This window comes from Phascolarctos cinereus, unplaced genomic scaffold (assembly GCF_003287225.1).
Source record: "Phascolarctos cinereus isolate Bilbo 61053 unplaced genomic scaffold, phaCin_HiC Scaffold_9;HRSCAF=440, whole genome shotgun sequence".
Lineage (NCBI taxonomy): Eukaryota > Metazoa > Chordata > Mammalia > Diprotodontia > Phascolarctidae > Phascolarctos > Phascolarctos cinereus.
Genome location: NW_027556402.1, coordinates 223299066 through 223324090, shown reverse-complemented (window position 1 = coordinate 223324090; position 25025 = coordinate 223299066). Strand labels below are relative to the sequence as shown.

General features: G+C 36.5%; 1 protein-coding gene across 1 annotated transcript in view; it reads right to left on the bottom strand.

Annotated features, from left to right (window-relative positions):
- Positions 1-487: 487 nt before the first annotated feature.
- LUZP2 (leucine zipper protein 2) overlaps positions 488-25025 on the bottom strand; it is a 714257-nt gene continuing 689719 nt past the window's right edge. Inside the window, exons 11-12 of the mRNA XM_078148101.1 lie at positions 1768-1842; positions 488-893 (exon numbers count right to left, since the gene is read on the bottom strand). Of these exons, the coding sequence (XP_078004227.1) occupies positions 789-893; positions 1768-1842 (180 nt within the window). The 3' untranslated portion in view covers positions 488-788. The remainder of the gene's footprint in view (positions 894-1767; positions 1843-25025) is intronic.

Below are 25025 nucleotides of genomic sequence, written 5' to 3'. Positions count from 1 at the left end.
GCTTGAAATTCTCTGCCTCAGGTGCTCTAGGGTTGCCCAAAAGGGCACTTTGCCATAAATGCATATGGACTTTCTCTGATACCATAGATCTCAACCTGTCCATGACTTCACAGCTCAGTGTAAGAGGCATAGAGGGGTTAAGTGACTTGCCCTGGGTCACCCAGCTAGGATATGCCTGAAGTGGAATTTAGACATATCTTTCTTACTCCAAGCCCAGCACTGTACCTACCCCCTAAGCCACTCTGCCTCATAGTAGGCTCACCTAAAACCCCATTGCATTAGACAGCATAATCAGGATGGCAGACAGCCAAGCCCTAGACTTGCTCTGTGAATAGCAAGATGTAGACTCTGTTTGCCAGGCTAGTACTATTGCTGGTACTAATGAAAAGAGTGTTCTTTATTTTCATGTTGCCATCAAAGCCTATCCCAGAAAAGAATAACTATAGGGGAAAAAAAATCAGGCAATAAAACAAACTTTGAAATGGCATTAGTGTACAAAACCGACTATTTTATAATAAGCAAGTTACTGATCCAGACAGCATAATGTCTTAAAAAACTGGACTCTATTACAAAAGCATTTCTGTGAATATCGATTTCAAATAGATTATTGCTAAAGGATAGTAAATGGCGTGTTGGACTTTGGAAATTCTTTCGGCTACTTTACAAACATACATAAAATAGTGGAAAAGATGCATGCTCTAGAAACTTAGTACTTTTGTCATGCCTTTGGACTAAAAATAACGTGAAGACATTAGCAAACGGACATTTGCAACACGGCTTCCTGAAGCCTACAGTGTCTTTTCTTCTGTATTTGCGATGCCTTTGGAAGTCTTCCGGTTTTTCTCTTCTGATTTTGGGATCTCCAGCTTAGTCTGAGGAGGTGTGTACAGCTTCTGTCAACCAAAATAGAAGGGAGATTTAGTCAAGTCAAGACAAATATCATTTCAGAAGTAAACATATTGATGATGACTAGAACTTGGCGTGAAAAAATATACTGGCAACCCAGGGACTCTGCAGCATATGAATTGCACGTAAAAGCAATGTTTGATTAAAAAAACAGTTAATTTGTAATACAATCCACATTCTGAGTATAACTTAAAGTCAAGCAAGACAGCTCAGGTCCATGTGCAATAGTAATGAGGCAATAAACAGCATTGTATTAATACAAACTTCTTGCAGTTAACTGCTGCTTTAAATACTTCCTCCTCCTCTTCCCCAGTTGGAATATGAAATGCTTGAACAGAATTATTTGGTCTTGTTCACCCCAGTGTATGGAATCCTGCCTTGAACACAGTAGGCCCTTAAGGAATGTTTGTGGAAATTGGATTTACTGTGTATGTATATCTACCTTAAAATGGTAAGTGACAATCACAATGACTATCTCAAAGTTTTACATATCTATGAGTCTTCTGAAATTTCAAAGGATAATGAAATCTTTTTTTATCCTTAGTGCATAGCACAAAGTAGTTACTAATGTATGTTTGTTAATTAAATGTGTTTTAATTGAAATCAATTTTGTAAAATAGTTGATAAGGGTGACTTCTTTTTAAACAAAAAATTCAGGGACTGATCCCATTCCATTTGCTATCTATTCTGGACAGCACAGATTACCACTGAGGCAGCCCCCAAAGTTGCCTTGCTGAGACTTAGTCTGAAAAGCTATCTAATACCATTGCTCAAGTATGGGGATACATACAGAAGGAAAGAGCACAACCAAGCCAGCTGAGCTTTAGAAATGTTTTCAATTCTGCTCAAGGACAAGAATACCTGCAAGACAGGATCCAATTCTGTCGTCTTGTTCACATTGGTAGAGTTGTTATTCACTGCACAGATCTTGCCACCCTATAAAATAACCATTGAGAACATGTCATGAGAGTCATCATAAGAGAGCAAAGGTGAAGGAATGAACTCCCTAGGCTGTACAAATCCTGAGAAAGTTCCGTCAGCCTGCCTTTCCTGGAAAGGCCAAACCACAATCATAAACAGCAGAGACAACCATCACTAATGGGAATGGACTCGGACAAAGAGATTAAATGGTGGGTTTAAATACTGATTATGGTATTCAGCTGCTGCAAAAGAGGGCAGTAGAGGAGAAATGTCTTCTCAGAATGAAAAAAAAATAATTCTAGGTAAGAAATACCAAATAAAAGCATGGAAACCCTGGAGTGTTTACCAGTATTGTTCCTGAGAACGGAACATTTCAATGGATTCTCTATCAGATGTCTCTATTCTTCCCCCTCTTTCCCTTCCTCTTCCTTCCTCTCTCCCTCTTCTTTATGTATAGTATATGTTATATAGGCATACACACACGTATTCTATGATCTGCAGTTATATATAGATCATAGAACATACATACACATATATAATACCCTACATACTATGCTGTCTCTCATATATTTGTGCAAATAATATGCTCACATTTTCTATTCTCCCACTTTTTCCCTCTTTGTGTGTGTAAATATAGACACACACACATATATATCTGTACATATATATAAACTGTACTTTAAGATATATATGTAAATATAATTGATGTACTCTATAAATACTATGTTGCCTCCCTAAATATTTTACACACACACACACACACACACACACACACACAAAAGAAGAAAAAGGGGTACAGTAGATATATATATATGCAGTAGATATATATGCAGATATATACTAGATAGATATCTACTTGAATGGGATGTCCCAGTGAAGACTTCTCAGTGTAATTAAGGTAATGAGTTCAGAAGGTAGTGTGAGAAATGAGCTCTCAGAAGTGAAGGCTCTTCAAAGGGTCAAATAATTCTTGATTACAGACTGTTTTTAAGCACTTAGCAGAAAGAATAAGCTCTGCCTCACCCCCAACCTAAGCCGTTTGCCCTTGGCAACCTGCTTCTTTCCTTGTCTTTGAATTTCGTGCCTAGAATGTAAGCCCCACCTCCCAGTTAAGGGGATAGGAAGAAACTTTCGAGCTTAGAATGTAAGCCCCACCTTCCAGTTAGAATGTAAGCCCACCCCCAGTTAAGGCAGTAAGGGATAGTGGTGGGTAGAGACTTGTTTGCCTAGTGGGTGGAGACTTTGAGTGGTGGGCTGAGAATTGCTTTTATAAGGCTGCCCCTGTTACGGGGGTCTCTCTTTCTCTCCACGTGTATGGGAGGAGCACACAGCCATCTCCCGAGGTTATAATAAAGGTAACCTTTGCTTTCCACCTTGAGAAGTCTCTGAGTTTAATTTGGGTTGGGGTCACTGTCCCACACATACTGTACTCCTTTTTTCTTCTTTCTCATTATATACATGTATGTACATATGTATACATATAATAAATATATGTATACACATAGAAAAAGTAAGATATTACATATGTATATATAAATATATATCATGTTGCCTCCCTAATATACATCCACACCTACACATAATTCTATACTTAAATATTAGGGATGTGGGATTGTAGAATGGAATAGAAAACTGGTTCTGGAATCAGAGGATATGGATTCAAATCCTACCTCTGATACCACCTGTGGTACTTTAGGCAAGTAATTTAACCATTCTTAGCACCAGTTTCTTCATTACTAAAATGAGGAGGTTAGATAAGATGGTCTCTAGAGTCCTTTGCAAATTTTGGTCTTGACCCTATGAGCCCCGGAGATAAACTGTGTGGGTGCATCTCTAGGGCTTATAGGATCATAGAACAAAATTTGCAAGGAATGCTATAGACCATTTCATCCAACCTCCTCATTTTAGTAATGAAGAAATTGGTGCTTAGATTGTAGCTAATGACTTGCCTAAGGTTATATATATGGGTGTGTATGAAGTGTGAGTGTGTACATAACAGCAGAAAGCCAAATGTAATGACCTATCTAGATATCCACCAGAAACTAGTAATTGATTTTTTTCAGTCATCAACAGCTTTACTTAAATTTGTCTATCCTTTGCAAAAGAGAGAACTTTGAAAACTAAGCCACAATCATTGGGCAATCAGAACAAACAAATATTATTAGTTTTGTTAACTAATTGTTAATAAGACTGTTAATTGTTAATTAACTAATTCTTAATTAAAATGAATTATTAACAAAAATTGTTATTGTTAATAGCATTATTAATAAAAATGAAAGCATTTGTAGCCAAAGAAAGCATGCTAGATGATCTATTCAAAAGTTTTTCATCCTTTTCTTCTACTGCACTCTTTAGAATAATAAAATAAGTTAATGTGGGATATTATAATGTTCTGCACTGATATGAAATTTAGGTTTGTTGCTCTCCCCTCCTCCTGCCCCACCCACCCACCCCAGTCATTCTGCCAATGACTATCAAGACAAGAATCTGAGCCCATTAGTCAAATGTCTGACCTTGAGCAACTCATTTCTCTGGGTCAATTTCCCTACTGTAGCATGATGGGGTTAAGCCAGATGACATCGAAGAGTCCCTCGATTCTAAAATCCTATGATTAAACAGTGTGAAAGAACCAGAGACAGAGAAGTGAACAGTTCTGAGCTTCACATATCTTGTGATATCAGACAAGGCTGTATACATACATAAGTAAAATAAAGTTTCCATGACAATTTCAAACTTCATGGTCTCCTTGAACCCCTGCACAGGTAGGAAAAGTGGACCCTATGTTTTGGACAGGTCAAAGTTCGTTGGTCAGTCACAACTATATTTTCCTTTTTGTAGCCCGAATTTATTACTTTTTTCCCCCCTTTTACCCTTAGTAAGGATAAGCACACATACATACATGTATATACAAATGCACATACCATTAAAGTAAGGTCTCCACATAATGGCTGCTTCCATTAATGCAAAGATGAATTCTAAAATAAAATCTATTCATCATGAGAATATCATCCCTCTTTAGGCTTCTTGTATGGATTTGCCTGTAACTTTCCTTTGTATTTATCAGAATTCTCATCTGTAAAAATAATTGAATTGCACTAGACGATGTTTCCTGTCCCTTTGGGCTCTAAATCTATGATCCTTAAACTTGCTCTTGGAGACTCTCTGGCTATCCCTGCAGTGGCCCTTCTCTTGTCTTTTTCACAGTTTGCCCTTTGCCATAGCCATCTTCAAATCATGGCCCCTAGAATAATGCCTTAAATATAGTAGTGTCTGACAATAAGTTAGTTAATATGAATTATACTCAAATGTCAAGTCTTGTTAATTACATTTCAATATTAATAAAAAAAAAATAAAAGCCCAAATAGTCTTCTTCCATGGTAAAAACCTTTAAACTTCTTTTCCCTCTGTGTTTCGGGAAGAAGCTTAATGAGATGGCATTCATAAAACCCTTTGAGCTTCTCAGGAAGGCAATGCTAGATAAGGCTAAAGTAATTATAACTTGTAAGCATCTTGTCTTAATAAGCATCTTATCAACCTTGTAGCTATTGTGGGAGCCAACTTTCCTTTTGTATGAAAACAATGGACCCATGAAATCTGTATGCTTTATTACCTACTTCATAGAGTCCCTGATGAGAGAATATTCCAGCATTCTAAGCAAGCTTGGTGAAAAAGATGACCCCTGGAAATGTCATAGGAGATTGTGCAAGCCCAGGGCTGCCTCAAACATGCCCTTAGAGGGATTGGGCGGAGACTCAATTCACTTTGTCAGATATACAGCCTCTGCTTTATCACAACTGCTCTGCTGGGACAGACTTGCTTTTCTGGACAATTAACTCCTAACCTGCCAGGGTGAGAACCAAGTATAGAAACAATGCTCATGATGATTCTGATTGTAGGGGAGAGGGGGAGACATAGCCACACCAGAACTGCTCTGTCCCGACTGCTGAGAGCTCTCTTAAATTATTGCTGGCTTCACTACTAATCCAAATGAAATCAGAGGCTATAGCATTATAACAAGTCTGGCATAGAACAAAAATACTAAGTAAGCTATTTTCTCCTTAGATATCCTAATTAATAATCTAGTATAAATATCAGAAAAGACATTACAATTACTTGGAAAGCAACTTTATTCAGTTCCTTTAGCTCCTAAGTGTCAGTGGATTCCCCACATCTCAAGGGCCCATGTGAAGTATAAGAAAGAAACCGTCCATACCCTATTCCATATTCAGGGATACTAGAAATCATTCTCCCTACTCACTGACAGAATGGAATTGCTTAATTAAAAAGAAATATGTAAAATCTCTCCAGCATATTAGTATTTTCCACATTGTTGACAACTAAAAATAATGAAAAGCAGAAGACATTGTAACTAAGAAGGAAATATGTAGAGCTAATAGCTATGCAAATACCACAAATAATGGAAGGAAGGGATGCATGAAAAGAGTGGGAGAGGAGAGGGTAGGGAAGAAAGAGGGGGAGAGGAAGGAAGACTGGAAGAACAAAGAGGAGAGGAAAATGGAGAGGAAGAAAAAGGAAGAAGGAAAAGGAGAAGCTGGCAGAGGGCAAGAGGCATAGAGGGAACACATGGGGTATGGAATGGGGATATAGAGGTTTAAATCATATAATTTTATTCTTTTACCCTGATAATTTTTTTTCAAAGGAGAACCATTTCTAGATTTATGAATATATATAAACATACACACAAATGAATGTATCTATATACTACACACATATATTATACATAATATGAATATAAATATGCACATATGTATGAACCAGAATATTTTGTGAATTATAACATACCATCTTTCTAATCACATTAGATAAATATTCTTGTATTTTACCTCAAATGAGCTGGCAGAAATAGTGCTACCTGCTTAAGTGTTAGCACATTAGCAAACTCTAACTGAGAAAAAGAAAGGAAAGCCTAGTTTGTCTTGAAGATATCATTCCTCTAAGTTCCCAAAGAAATAGGAATCCAGTGGTAAGGAACCACAGAAAACAGGCAGTATAGTTCAACTTGCACTCCTGGTGGGATGACCTGGGTCCATACCGAATTGTTTTGCAAGTCCTTTGTGGGTAAATATTATTTATTCACCCATTCATTTAATAAACATTTGCTTAGCCTTCAGGTAGTCTAAATGCTGGAGTCCGTCTTCCGCTGACATGCAGTGTTTGCCACGTCTATCTTTATATTGGAGGAATTATCTAATGTGTGATGTAGTTAGCAGATTTTACTAGTCCCAAAATCAGATAAAAAGTCACAGCAGTGGGAATCTCCCTACGGGATTACTTTGTAGTTAAGGGGATATGGGAACAAATGCATGGAGATGAGAATAGTTAATCACACCTGCTGGGTGCCATTCTCCTGCAGCACGTATCTGAGTAGTCAAAAAACTGACTGCTACCTAATTCCATTGATTCATATGTGAATGAATTATACAGACTACAGAAACATGGATACAAGCATAGGCTTGTACATGGTGATTTAAAGTTTGCAAAGCTTTCCTTATGCATGATATTACCAAGGAGTATAATAGCCCTGTAAGGTAGAGGCATCATCTTTTCCACTTTACAGATTCCTAATTATAGTCAAGTCTTATATGGACAAGTGATAGATTTATGAATAAATATGACACTTTCATTACCTTCTGTAAAATGTAAATTATAATGTTAAGAATGAGGTGGGAAGTACACTGCAAAACCAGGTGGATAACTTTTTTTGTTAGTTTTATTTTAATGCCATTATTTAATATATCGGACAATGAAAAGTAAATGTATAGCAACAGATTAGCTAGCTGAAATTTGAAGAGAAGGAAGAAGACAGGCCATATAAAACCCCAAATCCCAGAAACATGAAAGAGCACAGATGTGTCACAAAAATAACAATATTGAAAAGTATGTCTTATAAAGTCTTAAGAAAAAAATCACATAGAATTTTGTAAATAAACTAAATAAATTTGATATTTTACTAAATATTTGATGTAATTGTAGATGAAATTTATTGCAATGACACTCATAAACATCATAACACAAAGGCTTATTTTTTCCACTTCATAGTATTTTATTTTTCCAATTAGATATAAAGATAGTTTTGAACACTTATTTTGATAAGATTTTGAGTTTGAAATTTTTCCCCTCCCTCCCTTCCTTCTCTCCTTCCCAAGACTGCCAGCAGTCTAATAAAGGCTATGCATGCAAAATCATGTTAAACATATTTCCATATTAGTCAGATTATTAAAAAATGATCAGAACAAAAGAGAAAAACCATGAAAAAGGAAAAAAAAACAAAAAAAAAGTAAAAATAGTATGCTTTGATCTGTATTCAGAATCCATAGTTCTTTCTCTCGATGTGGATAGCATTTTCTATCATGAATCTTTGGGAATTGTCTTAGATCATTGTATTGCTGAGAAGAGCTAAGTCTATCATAGCTGATTACTACACAATATTGCTGTTAAAGTGTACAATGTTCTCTTGATTCTGCTCACTTCACTCAGCATCAATTCGTGTAAGTCTTCCCAGGTTTTTTTCTGAAATCCACCTGCTCATCATTTCTTATAGCTCAATAGTATTCCATTACATTCATGTACCACAACTTATTCAGCTATTCCCCAACTGATGGGCATCCCCTCAATTTCCAATTCTTTGCCACCACAAAAAGAGCTGCTAAAAATATTTTTGTACATGTGGGTTCTTTTCTATTTTTTATTATCTCTCTGAGATACAGAACTGGTAGTGATATTGCTGGATCAAAGGATAGCCCTTTGGGTATAGTTCCAAATGGTTCTCTAGAACACTTAGACTAGTTCACAACTTCACCAATATTGCATTAGTGTTCTATTTTTCCCACATCTTCTCCAACATGTATCATTTTCCTTTTCTGTCATATTAGCCAATCTGAAAGGTGGGAGGTGGTACCTCAGTGCTGTTTTAATTTTTATTTCTTTAATCGACAGTGATTTAGAGGATTTTATTTTCATATGACTATAGAAAATTTTAATTTCTTCACCTGAAATCTGCCTGTTCATATCCTTTGACCAATTTATAAATTGGGGAATGACTTGCCTTCTTATAAATTTGACTCAATTCTCTATACATTTAAGAAATGAGGCCTTTATTAGAAATACTGGCTGTAAAAAAAAATGTTTCCCAGCTTTCTTCTTTCTTTCTAATCTTGATTGCATTGGTTTTATTTATGTAAAACTATCTAATTTAATTAAAATTATCAATTTTGCATTTTATAATGTTCTTTATTTTGTTTGGTCATAAATTCTTCCCTTCTCCATAAATCTGACAGGTAAACTATTTTTTGATCTACTAATCTGCTTATGATATCACCCTTTATGTCTAAATCAGGTACCCATTTTGACCTTATCTTGGTAAAGGGTATGAGATGCTGGTCTATGCCAAGTTTCTGCCACACTATTTTCCAATTTTCCCAGCAGTTCTTGTCAAATAATGAGCTATTATCCCAATATCTGGAGTCTTAGGGTTTATCAAACAATAGATTACTATAGTCATTGACTACTGTGTCCTGTATACCTAATCTATGACACTGATCCACCACTCTATTTCTTAGCCAGTACCAATTAGTTTTGATTATTGCTGTTTTATGGTATAATTTTAGATCTAGTATGGCTGGGGAACCTTCCTTTGCAGTTTCGTTTTCATTAATTCACTTGATAATCTTGACCTTTTGTTCTTCCAGATGAATATTGTTATTATTTTTTCTAGCTCTATAAAATAATTTTCGGTAGCTTGATTGGTATGGCACTGAATAAGTGAACTAATTTAGGTAGAACTGTCATTGTTATTACATCAGTCTGGCCTACCCATGAGCAACTGACATTTTCTTTTTTTTTCTTTTTCAACGAAAGACAAGGTTTATTAGAACACAGTCATATTGGGCAGACTCTTAAAGAATCTGAACATTAGTGAGCTAGTGGCTAGATTATAAGAATCTAAGTACCTTAATGGAGACAAGGTGGACCTTATATACAGAAAGACTGTGGGAGAGATCTAGGAGTGGCCAAGTAGTCTGGGGTGACTGAAGGAGGGGTCTAAGGAGGATCTGAATGGGAGTGGCCAACAGAACTCCAGGGAGAATGGAGCCCAGCTAGGATTAAGGGTGGGAAATGGCCAGGGGCCAAAAGGAGGTAAGACAATGGAGGGGAGATTGGGTGTAGCCACAATGAAAGGCCAGTTGATGGGATTATGGTCTCAGGCAAATGCCAGAGATTTGCCCTTGTGGAAAAATCCAGGGTTTTTCTTTTTTTGGGGTCTAGCTCCCATCCTTGTCATTCCCCCCTCAAACACATGGGACCCAAATCCTTTTGGTGTAAGGGGCGAAGGTCTTGACTTCTGAAGCAGCTTCCTGCTGGGGCATAGAGCTGTCCCTGCCTGGAAGGGTCCCAAAGAAGAGGTTGACTGGAACCAAGCACAGACTGCATCCAAGGAATGATGGGGGGACATTGGCTGGTACCCACTGTTTGCTACCAACTGTAGGTGAATGGCCTGTAGTGTGGAAGACACAAATCTGACAGAAAGACTGCAGGGCCCAGATACAAAGCAGAGACTAGATTTAGGGCCCAAACATGAGAGTATAAAGCATCCTTAGCTCTGTTTGGATTCGGATAATTCAGTTTTCCAACCATACAGCATCAAATCCACCTCATAGCCAGACTCAGGAATAGCCAGGCGGGTAACATTCCTTTTCAAAGGAACATAATGAGGAAACTGAGCCAGGAGGATCCCAGCTTAGACTGAGGCTTAAATTGTCCTTTTAGCTTTTCCCAGTGCTGACTTCCCACCAGTATCACATTCTCTGAGTAGCTTGTGGCATTTGTCTCAGATGGTGGATTTTTGATTATCAATGGATTATGATCCATCAGGCAACTCAAAATAAAATTCTATGAGCTTTTACCTCAAGCAGCAATTTTCACTAACCACAGATTAGTAAAAACTTTTCCAGGATTTACATCTCAAACTTAAATTTGTCCTGGTGTAAAAAGCCAGTCATTAGAGATTTCTATATAATTGCAAATTCTTAACAAGACAAAGCAACTAATACTTTCCCATCATTTCGATGTACATTTATTTGTGTAAAAAGTGTTATGTAATTGTGTTCATATAGTTGCTGAGTTTGTCTTGGCAGGTAAACTTCCAAATATTTTATATTGTCTACAGGTACTTGAAGTGGAGTTTCTGTTTCTATCCCTTGTGTTGGGACCTGTCAGTGATATATAGGTGTTAGAGTTAGAAGGGCTTAAGTTTCCACAGGTAGAATAATGCAGAGATTTAAAGAACAACAGCTCCAGGAAGTAGTACACTGTAGGTGGGCTTGGGCTTAGCCAATAAAAAGTAAGTTGATGGCTCCATAAAGACCCCAAAATCAAGATAAGTGTCAAGCCAGCTCAGACCAGTTAGGGTCAACCTGAGGACACCTGAAAAATGTTAGTGCTCCTGCTTAATGAGCTTCATTACTATTATCTGACACACCCTGCATAAAATTAGAGCCTCATTAACGAGTCATGGGATGTATGACCAAGGGAGGGGGAACATACTTGAGCATATCAAGGGGAAACATGTAAGGAAAGGTGTAACCTGGGAAGGGATGGACCAATCTCAGCCTGGGAGGTTTCGCACCAAATTCAACTGCATAAAAGCACACTTGCCCTTGCACTCAGGGCCCACCCCTACTGAAGAGGGGTGGAGCCTGCTTCTGGCCAGAAACGTCTAAATCCTCTGGACTCTCTCTGTAATAAATTTTTTTGATACTAAATTTTTGGTGTCAAGCCTATTTCTAGCATAGAAATGCTGATTATTTATGTGGCTGTATTTTATGTCCTGCAACTTTGCTAAAGTTATTAATTATTTCAAGTAGTTTTTTTTATTCTCTAGGATTCTCTGAGTATACTATCATTTCATCTGCAGAGTCATAGTTTTGTTTCCTCATTGTCTATTCTACTTCTTCAATTATTTTTTTCCTCCTCTTATTGCTAAAGCTAACATTTCTAGTACAACACTGAATTATAGTGGTGATAATGGGCATCCTTGTTTCACCATGTATCTTATTGAGAAGTCTTCTACCTTATCCCCTTACATATAATGGTAGCTGATGGTTTTAGATAGAAATGACTTATCATTTTAAGGTGATAATCATTTAAGATCAATTGAGCCCCAATAAGGGCCCCAAACCATCTTTTCTGAGTGAACTAAGAATACCCCTTCCTGTGTCAGCAACTACGGGACCAGATGGAACTGACCAGCATTCTTCCTGTTTGTGATCTCTAAGGACAGGATACCTGGGACCAGATACTCTCTGGAATAGTGGGACTTTTCTTTTCTTGGTATTTCTGTGGACGTATGCTATGTAGGGGAAGCACAGATATCCTGGATCTATAATTTCAACTGACACTTTGACATTCTCCTATTTTATTGTATATACAACCTATTCAACTAGGAAACTTCCTTTCCCATGCTATATGTTAAAAAAACATATGGAGGCTGTATTTTTTTTTTTTTGAGTAACACAGACATCCCGAGTCAGGGTTTAAATGTCCTCCTAAAACTGCTTGAGTCAATCAGAGTTAAAGCTCTGATTTTATGTACATGCACTAACTTAAAAGGAATAAAACAATATGAATTTACTTATCACCTAGCTTATTGTCTCTTTAACCAACTTTCAGGTCGACAAAGGAAAACTCCATTTATTCCTATGCTCTTTAGTGTTTTTAATAGAAATGGGTGCTGTATTTTGTCAAAAGATTTTTCTGCATCCATTGAGATAATCACATGATTTTTGTTAGTTTTGTTACTGATATGGTCAATTATGCTGATAGTTTTCCTAATACTGATCCAGCCCTGCATTCCTGGTATAAATCCCACCTGGGCATACTGTCTTATCTTGGTGATAAATTGCCATAATCTATTTTCTAGTATCTCATTTAAAATTTTTGCATAAATATTCATTAGGGAAATTGGTCTATAATTTTCTTTCTCTGCTCTTTGTGATTTGTGTCATAAAAGGAATTTGGTATGTCTCCTTCTTTGCCTATTTTTCCAAATAGTTTATATAGCATTGTATTTAATTATTCTTTAAATGTTTGGCAGAATTCACTTACAAATCCATCTGACCTTGGAGATTTTTTCTTAGGGAGATCATTGATAGCTAGTTAAATTTCTTTTTCTAAAATGGGATTATTTAAGTATTTTATTTCCTCTTCAGTTAACCTGGGTAATTCATATTTTTGCAAGCATTCATCCATTTATCTCAGATTGTGAAATTATTGACAAACAGTTGGGCAAAATATTTCCTAATTATTGCTTTAATTTCCTTGTCATTGGTGGTAAGTAGACCCTTATTATTTTTGATACTGGTAATTTGGTTTTCTTTCTTTTTTTTAAATAAAATTAACCAAAGGCTTATCTATTTCATTGTTTTGCTTTTCATAAAACAAATATTTATTAGTAAAATAGTTTTCTTAATTTCATTTTTAATCTCCCTCTTAACAGAATTTCTAATTTGGTATTTAATTGGGGGGTTTTAATTTGCTCTTTTTCTAGGTTTTTTAATTGCATGCCCAATTCATTGACCTCCTCTTTCTCTATTTTATTCACGTAAGCATTTAGAAATATAAAATTTCCCCTAACTACTGCTTTGGCTGAATCCAATAAATTTCGATATGTGGTCTCATTATTGTTCTCTCTGATGAAATTATTGATTGATTTTACAATTTGTTATTTGACCCATTCATTCTTTAGGATTTAGTTTCTAATTAATTTTTCATCTATCTTTCTATGGACCTTTATTACATTTAATTTGTATTGAATCATGATCTAAAAAGTATGGGGTTAATATTTCTGCCTTTCTGCATTGGATTTTGAGAATGTTATGCCCTAATGCATGGTCAATTTTTTGGCAAGTGCAAATTGAAACTATTTTTTTTAACTTCAGCTGAAGCATAATATATTCTGTTCTAGCTTTTTGCCTTTACTTTGTATGTATATCTCTGCTTCAGATGTGTTTCTTGTAAACAACATACAGTAGGATTTTGGTTTTTAATCCACTGTGCTATCTCTTTTTTTATGGGAGAGTTCATCCCATTCACTTCGACAGTTATGATTACTAACTGTATATTTCCCTTCATCCTAGTTTCCCCATTTATACTTTTCTCCTCCATTCATGATGTCCCTCCTTACCAGTGTTTTGGTTCTGACCAGTACTTCCCTTAATCTGTCCTCCCTTCTAACAACTCTCCTCCTTTTTCTTTCCCTTTTCCCCCTACTTTTGCTCGCCCTTTTATCAGCCCCACCTTCCTTTTCTTTCCCCTTTTCCCTTCTACTTCTCTACAGGGTAAGATACATTTCTCTACCCAACTGAGTATGTATGTTATTCCCCCTTTGAGCCAAATCTGATGAGAATAAGGTTCAAACAATGCTCACTCCCTCCTCTTTCCCTCTATCATATAGGTCTTTTGTGTCTCTTCAATTTACTGTAGTCTGTCTTCCTTTTTTCTCTTCTCCCAGTACAATCCTTTTTTCACCCTCTGTATTTTTTATACCATCACATCAAAGTCAATTTTTACCCACATTTTTAATGTATATTCCTTTTAACTGCCCTAATAGAGATACATTTCTCAGAATTACAAGTATCATCTTCCCATGTAGGGATGTAAACAGTTTAACTTATTGAATAACATTTTTTTTTGTTTCCTGTTTACCATTTTATGCTTCTCTTGAGTATTATACTGAAGGCTGAATTTTCTGTTCAGGTCTGGTCTTTTTATCAGGAAAGTTTGAGAGTCCCCTATTTCATAGAATATCCATCTTTTCGCCTGAAAGATTATTCTCAATTTTGCTGGGTAGTTTATTCTTTGTTGTAATCCCAGCTTCTTTGCCTTTCAAAATATCAAATTCCAAGCCCTCCAGTATTTTAATGTAGAAGCTGCTAAATCTTGTGTAATCTTGAAAGTGGCTCCTTGATATTTGAATTGTTCCTTTCTGGCTGTTGCAGTATTTTCTCCTTCACCTGATAATTCTGGAATTTGGCTGCAATACTGCTTGGAGTTTTCATTTTGGGATCTCTTTCAGGAGGTGATTGGTGGATTCTGTCAAGAACTGTTTTACTCTCTGGTTCCAGAACCTCAGAGTAGTTTTCCTTGATAATTTCTTGAAAGATTCTGTTCAGGTTATTTTTTTTTATCATGGCATCCAAGTAGTAAAATGATTCTTAAAACATCTCTCCTGGATCTATTTACCAAGTCAGTTCTTTTTCCAATGAGGTAGTTTACATTTTCTTCTATTTTTTCATTCTTTTGCTTTTCTGTGACTGATTCTTGATGTCTCATAGCATCATTAGCTTCTACTTGCCCAATTCTAATTTTTAAGGAATTATTTTCTTCAGTTAGCTTTTATACATCCTTTTCCATTTGTCCAATTCTACTTTTTAAGGAGCTGTATTCTTCAGCGGTTTTTTCCCCATTTCGTCAATTGTATTTTTTAAGGAATTATTTTCTTTAGTCAATTTTGTCCTTCCTTTTCCAAGCTATTGACTCTTTCTTGCATAACTCATTTCTTTTCCTAATTTTTCTTCTACCTCTATTATTTGATTTTTAAAATCCTTTTAAAGCTGTTCCAAGGAGGCATTTGGGGCTTGAGACCAATTCATCTTCACCTTTGAGACTTCACATGTAGGCATTTTCACATTGTTGCCCTCTTTTGAGTTTGTATTTTGGTCTTCCCTGTAGCCATAGCAGTTTCCTGTGGTCAGGGTTTTTTATTTTTTCCATTTTTTGCTGCTTTTTTGCTTATTTCATGACTTTTTAAGTTGAGCTCTGCTCCTGGGGCACAGCAGGCACTGTCCTAAGCTTCCTGTGTTGGAGGCCAGGGGCTTGGTCACTGATTTTCTGTGCTGGGGCCTCAGGTGCTGGTGGCTTACCCACTGCACTGGGATGACCTGGAGTAGTCAGTTGTGCTGGGGTTCTGGGGCTCACAGTTTGCCTTGTGCTGTGTCTGGAGACTTAAAAGCTGTTGCACCTAGTGAGATGAAGGCTGTAGATGATACATTCAAAGCTTATCCTGATGTGTAAGTAATTATGGAATTTGAAAGATTATTATTGGACATCATGAAGTTTGTCAGGTTGTCCTAGGCTAGAAAGATCGTAATTATGGTTCAGGGATAGGTTGTTGTCTTTTTTCTGACGATTATCCTAGGATACTAACTAAAATTTTATGCTCTGCAAGAAATCTTTCTGAATCTCCCTTAAAGCTCGTGCCTTCCTTACATTGATTATCTCTAATTTATCCTGTATGAGGTTTGTTTATACCTAGTTGTTTGCATGTTGTCCCTCCTGGTAGAGTGTGAGCTCCTTCAAAATAGGGACTGTGTTTTGCCCTTCTTTGAATGTCCAGTGTCTATCACAGTGCCTGTCACATGGTAGACAATTAATATTTGTTGACTGATTAACTAGTAAAGTTTTGGGGTTCAACTGTCAGCAGTTTTGCCACTTGTTATTTTTAGGGGAAATATCAAGTCAGGAAGTCTACCTACTAAGGTATAGAGAGGTTGAGAGGTTGTTGTTTCCACAACACAGAGAAAAATACTGGCACAGCATTAAGATACAATAGTTACAGAAAATATAACTTTCTAGATACTTGCTTATGGTTTCATTTTGCTTAAAAGAGAACATTCAAAAAAACTGTTGACATTCCTTGATGAAAATGAAAATTCTCAGAATGCTGAGAAATCACTCCTCTGGACTAAATCATGACCAAAAAGGAAAACTGATTGGTGAAACATAAACATTGGTGAACTAGGGAGAAATCAACAATGTTGCTTTTTAATGTACAACAACCAAGAATTGAAATGTTAGACAAGCATCACATATGGGCTCTAGGCTTTAGGGAAACAAGCTTCAACAATTTCAGAGAAAAGATCAGCATGATCCCATGTCTCGAGACTCTCAAAAGCATTCCACATTTTCGTCCTCAAATGGGATAATTCACCATTTCCTCAAAACATCCCATCTTTCTCAATTCTTTGCCTTTGCTCATTCTACTCCTTTGATTTAGAATGTTCTTCTTCCCCAGTTCCCTGGACAGTTTATTTGCCACTGGCCTCTCAGACTAAATACATTCTGGAACATTCATTACCCAGGTTAGTCATAGAGTGATACATTTTTTTCATCCCTAAAATACAAGGATACTATCGACTAGACTGTATATCTGTTATCTTCTGCATCAGTGGAAGCATTGAGGCCCACATCAGTGCAAAGGCGGATGCCTGAAGCACTGACATAAAAGCCTTGGATACTCTGCCAACCCAGATATGTGCTACAGTGTGTGTGTGTGTGTGTGTGTGTGTGTGTGTGTGTGTGTGTATGTGTGTGTGTTTGATACCATCAAAAATGTTGAGTATTTTCCTTGTGATAAAACTTTACCAAAGATCTTCAACATTAAAGTCCTACTTTAGTTGTTAGGGTAAGAAAATATGGGGAAGAATTTTCATGAACATTTCTCCATTTTTATGTTTGTTATTTTGACCAGTGTGAACCAAACAAGTGCTTTTTTTTCTGGTTCCAGAATATGAAAGATATTTGTTAACCAACAATAGTCATGGTAAATTACTACTAAGGGGGTTTATAGGGAAAAGAAATTCTGAAATTCTGAAGGGGGGATGGTTGTATCTGGACAGTAATGAAATCACTTGAGTTTTGCATCATTATATCATAAAACAACTCAGTTAAATTATACATGTTAAGGTGTTACAAGCAATCTCCCTCCAGTAATCCAAAATACTGTTTCCTCATTCTGATATAAAAGGTCATTGGATTGCAGATTCAGAGCCAAGGGTAATCCTCTAAGACCTAAGTTCTTCAAGACAGGTCAACTTAGCACAAGCTCAGGTCCTAGTAAGAAAGATTAACATAATTACAGATTTAGAACAGGAATATCTAGAAGCCATTTAAGTATGGCACCTATGGGGTGCATTATATAGAGCAATAGACTGGGAGTAGGGAAGACCTTCATAGGTCTTCAAAAGTTGAAATCTAGCCTCAAAAATTTATTAGTTGTTTAACTTTGGGCAAGTCATTTAATGTCTGTCTGCCTCAGTTTCCTCATCTACAAAGCACCTACTTCCCAGAGTTTTTGTGCAGATAAAATAATATTTGTAAAATACTTTGCACATACATACATACATACATACATACATACACACATATGTATACACATATGAACACATATACACACAAACATACATACACAAACATATATGTGTTTATATTTACACACACATAGATAGATAGATAGATGGATAGATAGACGTGATTGCTAGTTATTATGATGATAGTAACAATGATGGTGATTGGTAAATGATGATGATGATGTCCAACCTCCTTTTACAGGTGAGAAAACTGGGACCCACTGAAGTTGAGTGACTTGTCCAAGGTCACACAGGTGTTGAGGAGTAGAAGAAGGTTTTGAACTCAAGTCTTCTGACTCCAAGTCTAAAAGTCTTTTCACTTTACTCTATTCCCTTCTTTGAGTATTACTCAAGTAATTGATCATAGAGCTGCAACCTATTCACGTGTGAAGACACTTACTACAGGAGAAGTGAACAGCAGCTTATGCTTTTTTTTTGGGGGGGGAGGGCTATGGAAACTTATGCTAATGGTTTACTAAAAGGAGATCGGATTGCTATGATGTGCACTAATAAGGGACGACTCCCACTGAGAAATATAGGATCTTTGGACGTATTGAGAAAGAATCACAAAAGGGGAAACTCATAATCGTTGAATTGGAAGGAATCTTCAGTGGTCACCTAGGTGAGATTATATCTAAGAATTGCTTCATATAATATAGAAGAAATGAGCATTCAGCCTTAATTAGACCTTAATGAGGGCAAAGTGACTTCCAAAGGAAGCTGCTCCACTTTTGGAAAACTTTAATTGCTATGAAGATTTTTTTTATATTTAACTTAAAACAATCATTATGTTTCCCTTAAGCCTTCTCTTCTCCGTTATAAATATTCCTTATTACTTCCATTATGTTAGCGTGATATTGAGGATATTTAGAAACATCCTGGCCACTTTCGGATCTGGCAATTTTTCAGCTTAGTAATTTCCTCCCTGAAATGTAACCCTCAGACTTTAATGTAAAACTCCTGAAATAATCTGACCAGAGCTACATATACTGGGGCTACCGCACATTGAATATTGTGTCCCTCTTAAGGAATCCTAATTTCAAAATATCTTTTTTTTTGGCTAACAAAGCAATCACATGCCACTAGTGGTGCATAATTGTGTGAGGGAAGTGGGATCAAATGTAAGAAAATGTAAATTTCTTTCAAATCTGAAAGTCTATAAATGCTACTTATTATTATTTCTATTATAGTTGTTGTTCTTATTTTACAAGACATCATCAAGGGGAAGTATGGGTGGGTAATAATGAATAACTGATGGGCAGTGCTCATTCGTAATGGCAAGCAGATTCAAGGAAATCCAAGGATGTCTCAGTCAGGTCACATAGATTCAATGTGGAGGAATCATAGGAAAACAATGACAAAGGTAATGCACATGAAAGAACACAAATGGGTTGTGATCTGCACAATTAGATGTCATATCCAGACTGATGAGACTGTAATACAGTTAGTTATAGAAACACACAGTATTTTAACATCATAATGAGCTTGATGTTCACTAACATCTCTAGTCTTTTTCAGATGAATGTCTGCCTAATCATGCCTCCATATATAACACTTGAGAAGTTCGTTTCATTTTGAACCTAAGTGGAAAGTTTGAATTTTTTAACCATTAAATTTCATCTTCTTCACTCTGCCTCAGTGTTTTACGGTGTCAAGATCTTCCTGGATTCTGATCTTCATACAATGTGTTTGATATTTCTACTAGGTTGTATCATCTGCAAATATAAGGCATGCCATCTATGCCTGTATCTAAGCCATTAATAAGTATTAAAGAGAAAAGGGTTAGATTCCATAGTGGTTCTGTTAGAAGCTTCTTTCTATAATGGTACAGAATCATTAATGATTGCTTTTTTTTTTTATTTAGCCATTTTGTAGTTATGAAACTACCTGGCTTTTATTGTCTATCTCATATCACATTTTGATAATGATAATCATGAAAACCTGCAAATTTGAAAAAAAAATCTAAGTCAATAATATCTACAGTACTGCTTTGATGATAAAACATAAAACCTTGGTCAGAAAAGGAAATGAATTAACCTGGAATGACTTGTTCTTGTAATCACTGTTTCCTTTTCTAGATGTTTGTGAACCACCCTTTTATAACATATTTGAAAAATGTACTAGGATCAAGGTCACATTACTTGGTCTTTAATGGAAAACTTATTCTCATATAAAAATATGGCACATTGGTAGAGAGCTGGGAATGGAGTCAGAAAGACTTGAGTTCAAATCCAGCCTCATAAGCTTACTAGCTGTGTGATCCTAGGCAAGTTATTTAACCTATGTTTGCCTCAATTCCCTCAATTGTAAAAAAAAAAAGAAAAAGAAAAAAGAAAAAAGGAAAGAAAAGCACCTGCCTCACAGAGTAGATATGAGAATAAAATAAAATAATATTTGTAAAGTGGTTAGAACATATCCTGCCACTCAATAATTGCTATGTAAGTGATTATTTCTTTTCTCCCTTTCCCCTTTATTTAAAAATTAGGACAACATTTTTCTTCTGCAGTGCTGTTGTGCATATCCTATTCATTCTTTCAAAGATTACTGAAAACATCTCCATGAGTTCTCTCCTATTCTAGAATGTACTTAGATCAATAAACATTTATTAATAGCCTACTTTGTGCAAGTGCTGGGGATATAAAAAGAGGCAAAAGATACTTGTTCCTACAAGGAGCTGATAATCTAATCTACTTCATTTATGTCAAATTACTTTAATTCATCAAAGGTAGGTAGGGGTCTTTGTTTTTATTGTTCCACATCTCTAGGAAAGTGACTCCATTTTAAGCATTTTCCTCCATATTTGCCTGGCTAATAAACATAACTTCCCACAACAAAAATTAGGCAGAAGCAAAATGAGATTTAGGCAGTCCTACCTTCTCTTCATTATCTATTCTCGTCACCAGGATATTTATAGAGTAATGCATTCATATACTGCTACTCCATTTTAGGAGAGCATTGACAATTTGGAATGTATTCAGAAACTAGCATTAGGAGGGTGAGATGATTCATAAAAGGGGAATAGATTCAGTAGACTTAGAGAAGGCAAAAGTTTTGGGGAAAGTGAAATGCTTTCAAATATTTGAAATGTTGATGAGGACAGAGTAGGTTTATTCCCTCTTGTCGATCCATTAGACATGATACCAATGAATAGAAATTACGAGGTTGATTACAGTTCAATATGACAAATATTTAGAATTATGTGCAAATAAAATGAGATGCCTTTTGAGTTTGTGATTTCCTTGTCACTGAAGGCATTCAAGAAGATTAATAAGCAATTAAAAGGTAAATTGTAGGGGGAGAAAGAAAGGAATAAGCATTTATTAAGTACCTATTACGGGCTAGACACTGTGCTAACTGCTTTACAAATATCATTTCATTTGATTCTCACAGCGACACTGGAAGGTAAATGCTATTATTATCCTCATTTTGTGTCTGTAAGTATAACTTCTAACTAAGTTTAAGGAAGTAAAACTCCAGACCAGTGCTCTATGCACTGTGCCACCAAACTGGGTCAACCTAGAGATGAGGGGTAGGATTAGATGACTTCAAAGATCCTACAATAAGATTATCTTTGAAATGTCCACTCCATTAAAAAGGCAGGGAAAAAAGGTAGAATAAAGGAGGACTGATGAAGAAAATATAGGTCATAGCTGGACAATGTTAAATGGAAAAGTCTGCACCATTTGCAATAAATAATCTCATTGATTAATTTTCTGGTTTTCCTTTATCACTGAGCTAAAAGAAGAGATACAATATTACATATTACCTTAATGACCAAATTTAATTGATCTAAGTGAATGGTTCTAAATCAGGTCTAGGAGTTATTTCCTTTCAGATAGAATCCAAATGCAAGAATGAATTAAATTTGCTACTTTAAAAAAAATTGGCAAACCCGCACACAATATAAATAAGCTGAAGGATCACAAACTTTCCCACTTCTTCCCAAATTAAAAACTCAAACTCTTTCAGAGTTTGCACATGTGCATGAAAATGTTTTATTTTTGTTTGTTTGTTTGTTTGTTAACTATCAACATAGCACTCCTAAGTAAGTCCAACAGCTCATATTAATGATCACATAGACAACAGAAAGATTCCTGCACATTCCTTAGATTGGTAGCTGTCACTGTTAAAAGATTTTAGTACCACTTAGTAGCTCATACAAAAAATATTTTCTTTAGCACAGCTAGTAGTCTAACAGGGACAGTGGTACTAGAAGTCTCTCTGAATTCCTAATTGTGGTACAATAGGGTAGTGTCAGTTAATAAACATTTATTAAGTGTCTACTATGTGCCAGGCAATGTGTTAAGCACTAAGGATATGAAGGAAAGTCCCTGTTCTCAAAGAATTCACACCATGCAGACAACTTTGTATAAGCAATCTACAGACAAGATAAATTGGAGATAATTAAAGGAGAAAAACACTAGAACCAAGGAGGGGTCAGGAACTACATCTTGTAAAAGGTACTACGGGTTAGTGATGACTGGAGGAAGCCAGGGAAGTTATGAGGCATAGATGAGAAGGAAAAGAGTTCCAGATGTGGTGGCCAACCAGTGAAAATGCTTGGAGTCAGGAGTTGGAGTAATGTTGTTTGAGGAACAGCAAGGAAGCTAGTGCCACTGTACTGAAAAGTGTGCGCGTGGCGGGGGGGGCAGACTGGGGTGGGCAGAGGTGTAAGGTATAAGAAGATTGGGAAGTTGGAGCAGGAATGAAAAGCTTTCAGCAGCAAACAGACAATCTCATATTTGACTCTGGAGATGGTCCAGAACCACTGGAGTTTACTGAGTAGAGATGGTCAGACATGAAATTTGGGAAAATCACTTTGACAGAAGAGTGGAGCATGGATGAGAGGGGGGAGAGACTTGTCTCTGCGAAACTAGCCATCAGGCTGCTGCAACAGACCGGGTGTCAGGAGATGAAGGTCTGCATCAGGGTAGTGGGAGCTTTAAGATTTAGGGATTATAAGAGCTGAAGTGCTAAATTGGAAAGGACCACACTATTCTTTTGGACCAGGGATTCTTAACCTGGGTTCCAAGAACTTTTAAAATGTTATTTTGTAATTTTCCCAATGTGACTAGTTTTCTTTGTCATACTTCATATTTAATTCATTATGGATATTATTCTCAGCAGAGGTCCAGAGGTTTAACTAGACTGTCAAAACAGAAGATGGATAACCATTTAAAGGGCAAATTGTAGGGGTGATACATCAACCTAGATCTGTGTGTCACACACACACACTCACACACACACACACACTCACACAAATACAAACACAAAGATTAAGAACCCTTCACATAGGTCAATGCCTTGTTTTAAATTTTATGAAACCGAAGTTCCAAGAGGAAGAATGATCTACCCTACATTACATGTCTATAAATGGAGGAGGCAGAATTTGAATTTGGATCCTGTCATTCCAGATAGAGAACTGCATATATTTTGTTGTTGTTTAGTTGTTTTCAGTCATGCTCAACTCTTCATGATGACTTTTTGGGGTTTTCTTGGTAAAGATACTATAGTGGCTTGCCATTTCCTTCTACAGCTCATTCTACAAATGAGGAAACTGAGGCAAACAGGGTTAAATGACTTGTCCAGAGTTATACAACTAGTAAGTATCTGAGGCTGGATTTGAACTCAGGAAGAGGAATCATCCTGGCTCTAGGCTAAGCACTCTATTCCCTGTACCACCAAGCTGTCTGCAGTTCTTGACTATGATTCACATTCCCTACTCTGGAAGAAATTAAACACATAAAGTGATGATCATTGGTACATCCTACATTTAACAGAAATTACACATTCTTCCTAGCTAGGGCTGCATGGCCCTAAAGTTTCAATGGGATTGTGAATGTATCTCCAATCAAAAAAAAAAATCTGTGTGGCTGAGATTCAGTTAAATGTGGGTTTCTATGACTAAACTCACCAAAAAAGTTTAGTATCTAAGCTCAGCCATTCATAGAGATGAAGATTTGGCTGATATGTCCTGGATACACATACACACACACACACACACACACACACACACACATATATATATTTATGTATGTGTGTTTGTATATATATACATAGGCACACATATATGCATAGATATACACATGCATATACACATAAACACATGTGTATATACACACACACATATACACATATATGTAGATATGCATGTACATATGTGTGCTTTTTTCCTTTAAAACCATCAGAGTAAAAACCCATTTCCCAAACAGTAACTCATTCTCACTGAGACTGACACATTTCACACATCCCCAAAGTGGATTTTCTCCTCTGACATTTTGGCTTACCTAGATCCTACTGGCCCTTTCTTCTGGCACAAACATGGTGCTTAACCCCAGTAAAGAATTTGATCTTATCATACTTGATGATTTTGGATCACAAGATACTGAATAATGAACCCTTAGGGTTTTTCCAGTTGTTGAACATAAGCAGCACTATGAAATAAGGGCTAAAAGCTGACCTAGAAGCCAGGAAGACCTAACATCTAGTCCCACCTCTGACTTACACTGTCTGTGTGACCTGGGGCAAATTATTTGGCTTCTGGGTGCTCTGGGAAACACTATGAGATGGCAGAAGAGGAGTCTATAAGACTTGCAGAGGTGTCAACATCCACTGGTACCAGAAACTTCTTCACTTGAGATCTCTCCATATCATTGAAATCTACCAGTTCAGTGCCTATCTTGACATAACAACAACAGTAATGCCAGTAGTTTATGTGCAACACTGATATGTAAAATATACTTCCATGTGGAAAGAGGTGTTTCAGAAATGGTTTGAGATGAGGAGAATATGCTAAGTTGGCATATAGCTGGAGAATTAAAACGACGTATGGCATCATATACTAATGCTATAAAATCATGGAATTTTGGTGCTAAAAGAAGCTTTATAAATCCTCTAGTTAAACCCTTCATTTAAAGAGGAAGAAAACTGAGAGGCTAAGTAATTTGGTCAAGGTCTGGTAGCTAGTTCGCTGGCAGAGGCAAGACTACAAGC